Source organism: Pieris rapae, chromosome 4, assembly GCF_905147795.1.
Source record: "Pieris rapae chromosome 4, ilPieRapa1.1, whole genome shotgun sequence".
Classification (NCBI taxonomy): domain Eukaryota; kingdom Metazoa; phylum Arthropoda; class Insecta; order Lepidoptera; family Pieridae; genus Pieris; species Pieris rapae.
The window spans coordinates 10,153,687-10,166,814 of NC_059512.1; the positions used below are offsets into that span (position 1 = coordinate 10,153,687).

The 13,128-nt window shown below is 32.4% G+C and overlaps 1 protein-coding gene across 5 annotated transcripts in view; it reads left to right on the top strand.

Moving 5' to 3' along the window:
* LOC110995384 (facilitated trehalose transporter Tret1) overlaps positions 1 to 10,394 on the top strand; it is a 38,214-nt gene extending 27,820 nt beyond the window's left edge. For 2 of the 5 annotated variants that reach the window (XM_022262532.2, XM_022262530.2), the window contains exons 2-3: positions 7,806 to 7,920; positions 8,629 to 10,394. In XM_022262532.2, the coding sequence (XP_022118224.2) occupies positions 7,806 to 7,920; positions 8,629 to 9,989 (1,476 nt within the window). In that variant the 3' untranslated portion in view covers positions 9,990 to 10,394. Of the gene's footprint in view, positions 1 to 234; positions 407 to 4,202; positions 4,471 to 7,003; positions 7,227 to 7,805; positions 7,921 to 8,628 lie in introns of those variants that run through there. The other 3 variants (XM_022262533.2, XM_022262529.2, XM_022262531.2) reach the window with 3 other exon arrangements.
* The last annotated feature ends 2,734 nt before the right edge of the window (positions 10,395 to 13,128 follow it).

The following is a 13,128-nucleotide window of genomic DNA, read 5'->3' on the forward strand; positions in this document are numbered from 1 at the left end:
TTTATAATTAAATTTCACTTAATTGCTAATTATACGTTGTATAACGTATTTTAGTAATTTATTTTGGGAATCAAATTATTAAGTATTTTTCATTTGATGTTATATGTTGTTACTACTTAAAGAAAACTAAGTTGAAATAAAGTTGCACAGTTGTCATGTAGCCGAGTGAAACGGCGGTATTATTATATGCGCATGCGTCATTTATGTACGTGGAGATTTTGTTCAGTATCTGATGTAGCTTGGTTGACAAGCTACATTCAGTGTAAATGTATCGTTCAGGAAAATAGGCCGTCGCTGGCCTATCCATGGAAAGCGTAAAAAATATTCAGAATTATCCGACAAAGGATTAGTTCGATTGTTTTTACGCGAATTTGTGATTTCACATTTTTCTACATTTATTATATATGTAAGTATTATTTTCTTTTATTTACTAGAACTAGAAATAGTTTGGTTTGAAAAATAAATTACGTATTTGTATCAGGTTTAGAGAAATACATTCTTGCTCTTTTTGTGTATGATTTCACATTTCAACACACATGCGATGTTATAAGGCTTCCCTTGCGAAGGCTCTTGAAATTTACATAAAAATAGTTTTTTTTTATTGATGTATATAGGATAAGTGAACCTTTTACACAAATTCCTTCAATCGACCAAAAATTATTGCGATTTTGAAATATTGTATTTATTTATATTTCATTGCATAAAATACTGTAAAAGTGAAATGAACTGGTGATCTTTTCGCATACGAGCGATCTCTACCAGGCATCCGGCTATTTACGTGACAAGTATAGTTTTATTAAAAAATGCTTCAATCAAATATACAGGAGCGCTGGCGTATGTAAAAATGTCTATGTTTTTAATAAAATATATTATTATTAAATATATAATTTTATATAACTCTACACATACTTTATGGCTACATTTCCTGGAAGAGTCAAAAAAAAATGTGTATTGCGTGTAATCATTTAGAGAGTTTAACGACATAATTGCATTAGTAAAATATTTTGTAGGTGTAAATGCTATATAATAATTTTAATAAATGTTTATCATTATTGTATGATAAATACTTTATTGTAGTTACTTTCATTAGTGGTCATTTATGGCACAAAAGATGTAGATATAGAAAACGCGATAATGCAGTGCCATAAAACTTCAATGTTATTATTCGCAATCATTAAATAACAACTTTGTACCCAAGTATCGATTAGTTAAGAATAATCCTGATTTAAATTAGCGGAAAAATTACAGCAGGTCTATACAATTATTAAATAGCGAGTTGTTTGATAGAAATATAACGAAAGAAAAAGAAAAAAAATACTTCTATAAAACCATTGTCTTTAGAACGAATAAGTGATAAACAAAGCGTTTTTTTTATCATTATATATTGATTGAAAAAAATAACTTAACGCATATTTAGTAGCGAGGGAGCAAAAGAAAAACCACTCACGTTATACGCCATAAATGTAACAACTGTGAAATTTAAATTACTTTAACATTGTATTATTTGCAAATATAAAACATTCCAAGACGCTAGAACATTTACATAAAATTAGACTTTGTAGAATAATATGTGTAACGAATTGATTTAGGATATTTAAACGTGGTAAAACTATGCTGTTTGTGAAAACATTGGAGCTACTTTAGTTTTATGCTCTGAAGTCTGAAACAAAAGACAAAAGGAAATACATTATTATACATAGTAAAAAAGGATATTTAGTTAATAAGAAAGTGCACCAGCCCCTACCCTAGTGTCTGTGTCGTGCTAGTTTCTTCAATTTGACATATTAACGTAATGATTTCTAGATAACACTTACATTTTATAATTAAACTACTGTTGCACAATAATAATACTTTCCGCTTCAACATAGGACAGGTTGAGATGTTGTTTAAAATTGTTAGTGAATAAAGGTTTGTTCGCTCGTGAAGATTTAATTTTTAAGATTGTCTTAAAAGATGAAAGGGCCTCTGAAGGAGAAATCTGATGTTAAGGTATTCCGCCGCCCATGGACACTCACATTGCCAGAAAGCTCGCACGTGCATTTAACAATTAGTACGCTCTTTCTTGAATTATACAAATACTACAGATTACACATACGCACCACCACTAAGGTGCGCATAAACTGCTTTAAGACTGCTGAGAAACGCTCAGTTGTGGAACGACTGACGTGTGATAATGAAACTCAGCTGCAGGTAGTCAGAACATATCCCCTGAAACACTCTCTATGTAATTGTAAATGCGGTATTCGATACATATCTACCTTAACTGTCCGAGTGGGTTGTACCGTTGTGTGTAAGTTATTTCGTACATAAGCATTGAAGACAAGTTAACAGGTTCTTCATAATTATATATCTACTAATCGTAATAATACTTCTTAGATTTTGCCTATTTGTAAAAGCTAAAGTCATGGAGATATAATGGATAAGCGACCATGCCTCCACTGTGTTTCTTGTAGATGGTTTCCATCTTATCCATTCCCTAATTTATTGTTTAATTTGTTTATCTTTATCTGAATTCCCTGTAGTGGTTATTTCACTTTTACAAAAACAATTTTCACAGTTACAATAAAGCTATAAAAAGCGATTGGCTTCACTATTCAAAACACTTTTACATAAGTTGTCTACTCCAATTAAAAATTCCGGCAACGCACCCACTGAAAATGGGTGTCTATGAACGGCGAAGACTGGCCTTTTTGGGCGTCCATCAAGCTCGTTTGCCCCCGTATTATACTTATAAAAAATCCATGCCTTGTTAGGATTATAGAACTCCAGACAGACATATATAAATCTAAAATATAACATATTTTAATCGCTAAATGTATATAGACAGAAAATCGTCAGTTTTATAATTAAATTTTATCGTTTATTGTTTACTCAATTAAAATATTTTTATTGTTTTTTCTTTGCTTTCTATACTGCTTAATAGCTTTATGATAGTACTTTCGTTCCAATATAGCTATTAAAGGGAGTTATCATTTAAAACAAGTGACTTTTCCAATCCTTATCAATTTTTAGTTTGGGATAGGTTTATTTGTTTAAAAAATATTATAGATAATATTCTGACTATTTATGAGTTTTAGTAATTCAACTCTAAGGTTATTTGCTTTTTAAAATTTAAAAATTAAAAGAAACATTTGAAAGGGTAATATTTTTTCTCAAGGCTGGCCGGAACTACGCTACCTAGTTATACATCTAACAATATTGTTAGGTCATAAAAATAGAACAAGTAACACGTTCCTCGTCCTTTAATCTATTCCACTTTGTTTAAAATCCCAAATGACATTATCGGACGTAGCAATATATTTTTATCGAAGTCTTGTACATTCTGCACAATAATTTAAAATTGAGCCAATAATAATTGTAACTATAGCAATCAAATACTTTTTTATACTGTAAAGAACATTTTTTCCTTGCTACAGATGTAGCCATATATGGAAATTGCATTACTAAAGACTGTTAAGATATCTCATAAACGCATACACCGCTCAATTATAACTGCCGTCAGTTTAACGTGAAATATTATTTTACTAAATTTTTCGAGTGCGATCGATTTTTACTAAGATTAACTCAAGATAGTGTGTGTTATATCATATCAAATAAATACTTATTCGTAAAACGTCACTGATAATTAATAGTAATTATAGTAATAAATCTATACACAGATAATCTATAACTTAAGATTTGAGCAGTGTGTGACTCCCACGAAGTCTTAGGTTCGAATCCGGCTATGCATTAATGGACTTTTCTATTCGCCTTGCGTTACACTCAAAAAGTCTGCGTGTGTGATGTAAAGAAATCAATTTCAGTATGAAATCTTAGGCCAAGACTGCTAAGATTGTAGCGGCACTATTTAGAATTGCAAAGTATTGAAAAAATATACATATTATTTCCATCACAAGGAATAAGTAGGTATCACAAAATAATACCAGAAAACAATAGATGTGAATAAGCGATCTTATTGCTAAAAACGTTCCTTTCAATAGATAGGAAAACGAAAAAAAATCCACTATTTTAAATACATGAATAGTTACAGTTGAAACACATAATAAGAAAAACAGAATATTTTATACTTATTCCACGGTAATAGAAAGTAAATTTCACGACCTTTGTATTGTTTCATAATCTGTACTTTATCATTGATAAATTTATCATTTGAGATTTCTCTCATTTTTGACAGTTGCACTTGAAAACAGTGTGGTCTTAACAAACAAGCTGTGATCTTATTGCGAAATGCGAAGTTGTTACTTAAATAAACATACTTATTTAATAGCAAAATTATAAAACATTGTGTCGCTCAAATATTAATATTATAGTGAAGTGAAAATGTTCGGTTCAAGTAATAGTGTAGGGTTCGCTCTTTTTCCTTTATCTCCAGCATTTGCCACAGGTGTGCTTACGGCTAACTTATTTACAAATATCACGACAAGCATGGCCTCTACCACAATGCATTCGATGCCAGTGCGTGTGAATTTGGTAAATATATTTTAACTTTATTCTTTACATTACTACTTTGATAGTCTGTGATGAGCGATTGTCAATGTTATAAAATCATCTTCATGTTCATCAATGTTAAACAATGACAGATAGTCACACTAACTAAAAATACACCTGTGCCAAATTAAAGTTTTTTTTACATGTAAATGTTTTTCAAAATATAATAATGCAAAATGTTAACAGTGTTTATGATAAAACCCGCGCGATCTCATGAAACCTTCATTTCAGTTTCTAAGTAATGAACTAGAATAAGGATGAAGGAAAAAATCATCTTTTATGGTACAGTAAAATGAAATAATCTGTAATATCTACATATTATCTCATTTTTATTTCTCGTAGGTATGATACATATTAATATTATCTTAGTCTTATCTTGCCGATAAAATTATTGTCTTCATTGGGTGGTCTAAAGTAAAAAAATATTTAAAAACATTGCAACATAATATTTATTCAGAAAATTTATTTCAAAACTATGAAATGACTCTCCTATAATGACAATTACAGAAAATACCGTTGAAGATGATTTTATTAAGCCCAAACCGGAGCACATAGGTGCACGCGGAAAATGCGGGAATGATCAAGGGCAATTTGTATGAAAATCTCTAGATTTTTATAAGGCACAAGGAAACATACAGTTAAAATTATCTCCTTTGCATTATTTTCTCATTTACATTTTAATCAGAGCGAACTGACGTGCTCTTCCAGGACAAATAGCGTCATAAATGCTTAGTCGACTTGTTTTCTTTATATCCAGATATAAAAAACAAAGATCTATATACTAGATAAAATAATATAAAGTAGGTAATGTAGATTTTAAATCCCTAACCAAATGTACATTTATTTGGTTGCGTGGTTTTCGCAACTGTTCATTCTAAACTACAAGCAAACAAAAATGCAGGCATTTTGGTATTTTTTTGTAAGCATTTAAATAACACAATAAACAAACGAAACGTTTTCTTTAATTTGTTATAGGAAAATAACAAAAACATATAAACTAATCAATTTATTTCTCATTTAAGCACCTGCCGAAGATAATAACGTAACAATATAATGATATGACAGCCATCTTATAATATTAAATTGTTTACGATTTTTAGACCATTTGTAGTAGAATGGTACGTGCGCACTGAGATTCGCCAATTAACTCTGCCACGCTATTTTAGTACCTAAAACTGCGATAAAAGCAACATCGCACGCATATTTTATGACTTCTCACCGAAGAATTATTTAAAAGTAAATAATTGCAATCTATGTACCACGAAATGCTTATGGCGTATAATCTGGATGTCTGAAATCCGATTACCGGCAAAAAATAGTTGTACGCATCTACGTATTTAAAAAAACACGTATCAATGAAACAAGTAGACATTTATTTGCTACAATACTTTTTACTCAACCGATTATGGCGAACCAAAACATTGTTTGTTTTAAAAGCAAACTATACGGTACTGTCGACATCGTGTGTAGACTCTTGTTTGAGAAAGTATCGGTATGTTTAAAAAATAATACTGTTTGAAAGGGATGTGTCAAACAGTGTAAAACTAGTCGTAATCAATTAAAAGTAAATTAAAATATTTTACTAGCTTTAGTGTGTTGGCGGAAAATTTTAGAATTAAATGTAAAGCTAAAAAGTTAAGTTGCAGTAGCGGACCTACTTATTATCGTGTTAAGTACTAAAGTCTTAGCTCTAAATAAATGCACTAAAGATTTTCTATAGCAAACATAAATTCGTTGTTAACATGTTTTTATGTGAGGGGGTGCACACTCGGGTAACTCGGGTTCTATTCAAAATCCTTCATGACGTAACACGATACAGTGGTTGGTCAAAGTCAAGGCCAGGAAAAATCGCGGCATGTTCAAGTACGGTCAAGTGCACAGATGCAAAATAAGATAATTATCATTCAAGGCCCGTTCAATTATTGATGCAACGCAAATATCGTATATAACCATGTGGTATATTATATATTTTGCGTTTTATGGTACCTACCTATCGTATACGTACCTATACGTAGAAGAAATATGTATCTGATTTATTTTCCCTGTACCCGAAACATTTTTTTAAATATATCGAATTTTCTAATGAAACCTAAAATCATTCAAAATGTCTGTCTCTTAAAGATACACTAATTCACTAAGCGTTATACTTCCATTTGATGATTAGTAATCTGTTGGCGCCTACATTTTTAACAAACTTATGTAATTTTTAGAAGTAGTATTATATGCTCACATACTTACATTAGGCGTTTATATTTTCGAATATTGATCAGGAGAAGTAAAGAGCTGTCTACATATATTATGTTCATTAAAAATGTTATGTGGCGTTTTTGTTAACTTGATCAATCCAGTAATATACGAATATAGGAACATCTGTGGTAATATTGTCCGAAATTGTATTTCTGACAGATATAGCTCATATGTCAAATAAAAAATTTGGCGTCTGTCAAAAGTCAAGCAATTTGCGTTTGTACTTTGTTATTTCTTAAATTCTTGTTTTGTTTTTGGAATTTGTTAATTGTTTTTTATAATTGTGCCGCCAACCTCTATAATACTTCGCAAGACAATGAAGTATCATTGTTTTTCAAACACCTTTCACCCGCATAAACGTTTTGTTCTGCTTCGTGGCATCTGGTTCTTGCAACGTTAAAAATTAACTGTGAAAAATGTGGTCGAATTCAAGAGATGCTTCGGAATCTGAACCATTGTTGCCTGCTTTACCAGGACCTCGATATGATGAGGTATTCTTTTTACTCGTTAAATTATCAAAAAGCAGAAAAATAAATATTGTTTGTAGACTATAATTAGGCCCCATATACGTACTACGTAGTAGTTTAGGTGTAAATATATTGTATTAAATAAATTTAAGAATATATTATATTACAGCTATAAGATAATGTAACTTCTAAAATTTGTAAAACACTTTTCAGCAATTGCTTTTTTAGCAGTTTTCATTCTGGTTCCACATAGATACAACTACTTACCCTTTGTTAACCCAACCCATATATTATTTCAATGAGTATTGACTTTTTTTACTGATTTAAGTACTGATAGGTAAACTATAAACTCCTGTGACTCCAGAATCCTTCCTAAATAAAATAAAAGCAATTTGAATGGAAATATATTATTCCATGGAAAGCTAAAGCTGTAACAACCATGAAAAATATGATATTAAAAGGGAATACTTCACTTTAGTTTCTGTTGTCATACTATATTATTTATTTTATGTCTATATTTATTTATTATATTTTACTTATCATATATATTTTATAAATCCTGATGCCTGTAAACTGTTTATTTATAACAATAAAAAATTTCAGCAGGCAGAGGGCAACAACGGTAGAATGGCTGAGGTTGGAGTTTCTCAGGCGGTGCTGGTGGAACCAAATAGTGACACTGGTCGCAAATTACCACAATACATTGCTGCACTATCAGGTATTTATAATATATCATTAAATGCTAACTGATATAGCTTGGTTTGTTTTTTGTTTTTAAGCCTGTGTATAATAATTTTAATGAATTTACTCTTACACATTTAAAAAGTCTAAAATAAAGTTTTGCTACATAGATCTACTGTGGTTGAAATGTAGGCATCTCATTTATCATATAAATTACTAAATGTAAACAGTATAATCTTATCAATTAAACATATGGTTGATAATATAATATACATTTAATTGAATGTCCTTTTTTTAAAGCAGACTATGATTAAAATAAAAATAATTGCATTTATAACAATATTCATAAGTAAAATAATAGCCATTCTCTAGTAATAATTAGTCATTTGACATCTTTATGCGGCCTTGTTTAAAATTCTAAAGATGCTAATTATGAAGACAGAACAATCAATGAATGGGTATTATTATGTATTTCTCCATCTCTTCATTATTGCTTATCTAGGATTTAAAAGAGTTATTTAATAAAGATGTCTAGCTAACTTTTTTTACATTGAGTATTGTAAAACCCAATATGTTTTTTTTAGTTATATATTAATAAATTAAGTATCATAGTTGTTGCTTGATTTATTTAACATAATTTAGCCTCTGGTTCTATTATGGATTTTAATACAACACAAGTATGGACTGAGTGAAGTTTACAAAATAGTATAGATAATTAAAGTTAAAAATACGTATTTCTTTTCAGCTACCCTTGGAGCCTTGGCCGCAGGTTCTATGCTGGGGTGGTCATCACCAGTCGTATTGAAGATAACTCAAGATAACAGCACAGACTATAACTTCTCAGTATCGGAATCCCAGGGAGATTGGGTTTCATCTTTAATAAATTTAGGAGCGGCGGCAGTATGTTTCCCAATTGGTCTCATAATGGACATACTCGGCAGAAAGAAGACCATGTTATTCCTCACAATACCATTCACGATCGGATGGCTCCTGATAACTTTTGCTTCTAACGTTGGAATGCTTATGACTGGAAGATTTATAACCGGTATTGCTGGTGGAGCATTTTGCGTCACAGCACCTGCGTACACGAGTGAAATAGCCCAGGATTCTATACGAGGAACTTTGGGAAGCTTCTTCCAGTTGATGGTAACAGTCGGTATACTGTTCGCGTACGCTGTCGGTAGCTACACTAGCGTCTTCGTGTTTAACATCCTCTGCACTTTGATACCAATTATCTTCGCCGTTACGTTCTTCTTTATGCCTGAGAGTCCGAACTTCTTGGTCGTCAAAGGCAGACACGACGACGCGAGAGACTCGTTGATAAGACTCCGAGGGAGGAATTACGATGTGGACGGTGAATTGACGAGTCTCCAGACTAAAGCCGAAGAGTCGAAGAATAATCCGATTTCATTCGGGTCCGCGATTACAAAGAAGACCGCTTTGAAAGCTGTTATGATTTGCTACGCGCTGATGTTGTTCCAACAGCTGTCTGGTATTAACGCTGTGATCTTCAACACGTCGAAGATATTCAAAAGCGCCGGCGCAGCTATCGAACCGGCCATCGCCACCATCATTATCGGCGTCATTCAGGTCGTTGCGACGTTCGCTTCAAGTGTCGTTGTCGATAAATTGGGAAGACGTATTCTCCTTTTGTTCTCCGCTCTGGTGATGTGCATATGTTCCACGGCTTTGGGCGTCTACTTCTTCCTGCAGGACACGCACGGCGCGGACTCTTCAATAGTGACGGCCATGTCTTGGTTGCCATTAGTGTCATTGTCGCTGTTCATTATCGCCTTCTCGGTAGGATTCGGTCCCATCCCATGGATGATGGCCGGAGAGTTGTGTCTGATCGATATCAAGTCTTTCGTCGGTTCGACGGCGGGTACCTTGAATTGGTTGCTCAGTTTCACGGTGACCAGCACTTTCAACTCCTTGAATAACTCGATTGGCTCCGGTCAAGTGTTTTGGTTGTTCGCTGGAATCATGGTTGTCGGTTTTGTCTTCATATTCTTCATAATTCCCGAAACGAAGGGCAAGAGTGTCGACGAAATTCAGTTAATGTTGGGGGCGGAGCCGCAAACGGTTCACACTGAGGAAAAGAAATAAGCTTTTTTAGAGACTGAAATGTTTTATATTTTGTAGTCTAGTTGTCTCTGGTAACATAGAAGTGCTTTATTTCCCCACCAAAGATCCCCTGGTTTCGATTTCGTCGACACATTAGCTCTAAGTCCTGAGAAAATTAGTTTAAAATCTATTTAATTTAATTACGGACTGGCTAAAATTATCATGGAATTAACGAATTTAGAACATTTTCTTTAGTAGTTAGATTATGATAATGTATTTTAGGGCAGCTAATTTTATATATTTGTTGAATAAATTTATTTTAAAACGCATGTGAATGAATAAATGCTAGAATACATAGCGATACATAAAGGGGATGAACGATACATGACAAGAAATATCCTATGTTTCATTCACACAAGTTATGATATTATGAATTTATTTATTTTTGTTAAAAGTATATAAATTAAATGTAAAATACAATCATTGTAAATAATGTATAGTAGTAAAAATTATATTTTATTTACTAATTTTATTTACAATTAACATTGCCATATTGTATAGTTTATTTTATAAATAAAATGCCATATTTATTGGGAAATTGTATGAAATTTTGGCTGTTTTTAATTTAATTCTAAATATGTAAGTTAAAATGAGTGTTATTTTATAGATGTATAATATGTACACTTGTTAAGAACATATTCAATAAATTAAGTATTTGTAATGTTCGTGTGCAAATTGATGATGCATTTAATAAAATTGTTACACAATTATTATATTTTGTCTTATTATATCTCACACTCATTAGTGATATGTACTAAAGTAAAATAACGCCGAAGGCTCCGACTCTCCCATAAATATCATGAGGATATTTGCAGAGTAGGTGTCGCCTAGTTTTGTGGTGACGTCGCGGCAATTTTATGTAAGTAGAGTGCGGTTTTAGAAAAAGGAAGATTTGAAACCAGTGCCGGATTAAGCCAACGCGGGGCCTGTAGCAAATTCTATCAAGGGGCCCTTCTCAAATTTTTATATAGATTTTAAATAAAACATATTTTTGTATTTAATGTCGGTAAATACAGATAACACTTTCAATTAGACTTAGGCAAATATTCCACACAGTGAGATGATTAAGATATTCTTATAAAAAAAAAAAAAATCTGGCTGCTTAAAAGGTAGATGTGGTATAGATGCTAGTCTAAATATATTGATTGTCATTAAACTTTAGAACATTTCGGTAAAAAGTTTGTAAAGTAGGTACCTACTTATTTTTACGATTTAACGTGACAAATAGTTTTACATTTTCAAGTGTAAGTGAGGCAAGACATAGTACGTTGCTATGTGAATTAATATTTTCGATAACGGGTACGTTGGAGCGCGGGTTCCCTAAATCCGCGGGGCCCGTAGCATTTGCTACGTGCCTAATCCGTCACTGTTTGAAACTCCCGTGATGCTTAGCTTTTCGGCCACAAATTGCCTGATGATGATGAATAGTAGCTCGTCTATGTAGAATTTATAGTATATATATAGAGAATAGCTTACTTAAGAGCTTATTACACCACGCGATATTCAGACAGTCTTACTAAGATTCAGCCTAATGTAATAAGAGTTAGCCAGTTAGCCTGTCTAATTAGACCGACCGAATGGGTTCGGCGGTGCTTACTGGCTTACTTGCTGAATATCGTGTAGTGTAATAAGACTTAGCATGCTAAACCATTCAGTAAGCGCGCGGCAGTCGCAGAGCAAAGACGTTCGTACATGTTTGTTTTCTGTGGCCGCGTGCACCATGGCGTGTTCGCAAGAAAAAAAAGTACTTTGGAATGTTTTTTATTTTTTATAGATAAAGTTAGCCAACGCTCGACACACTGATACATTGGTAAAAACAAACATGAATCTTAAATTTAGAAAGAAGGTTCGGACAATCAATCTTATTATAGAATATCTTAGGTGCAAACGATGTGTCAATAAATTTAAATAAATGCATGTTTTAAGTTTAAGTTTTTTTGTTGCTTTTGTTAATTGATTTTTTTTGTACTCTACCCTCTGATGGTTTTTCTTTAACGTTGTGTTTCTCATTAGGGTTGCCTGGAAGAAATCGCTTGTAAGCGATAAGGCCGCCCTTTGCCTTATATCTTTTGTTACTGTTTTTTTTTATTTTTTATTTTTGTTATGTGTGTTTTTGTATAAGGCAATAAAGGATAAATAAATAAATAAATAAATAATAAATTTTCTGCGATTCTCTAATGACAACATACTAAAGTATGCCAGCCTGGTTCTGTTCTTGATTTGTACCGAGACATGTCATTTTTATTGCCATATTGAATGTATGGACTATGGAGTATCTATTAAATTACATATAATAATATAAATTACTAATATAACATTTTAGTAGTCATTCAAACTCGGCAACTCCTACTCTAAGGTAGTTTCTTAAGTCACATGGCGACATCCGTCACCGACTACGTACGCTTTGCAAATGAGTAAAAATGAGTTAGCATGCGGTATTCAATCCAGTGTAATAGCGAGCTTGCTAATTAGATTTTAAGACAGTCTTACTCAGACAGTCTGAATATCGCATAGTGTAATAAGCCTCATAGAACAGATCAAGAAAAAAGGTCAGGTCGTGACATACCAGCAGATCAAGACACTAATGCAGAACCGCACTGAGTGTCAATTAATCCACAGACAAGAACCCGGCTCTTAAATTTGAAGAACATACATTTAACTAAAATAGATATAAATAAAAAAAATTCCAACTTCCTCTGTGATAACCCCTGTAAGTGAAGTTTTCCACCTTATTTTATTTTGTCTATGACTATGGCAACATGGTCGCCCAATTTGTTGCAGTTTCCCTTTCGATCCCGTCGGCGCATCACTCTATTGGTCTGCTATATTTTATTATTCGTGCCCGGCCCATCACCATTTAAGTTGTAGGGCATGTTGCTTAGTATCAATTATTTTTGTTAAAATGCGAATTACATTACATTACATACACCTACATTCACTTTTAACTTTGTCGTGTAATTGAATTCCGATAATACTTTTTTCTATCGCACCCAACGCGCGATAGTAAATAAATACATACCTATATAAAAAACAAAATCTTGCCCAGACCTCGATGTACGTGAATATGGCATACCCTCTTATTCATAAAAATCAATACCTAGTCTTGCCATAAATACTGAAA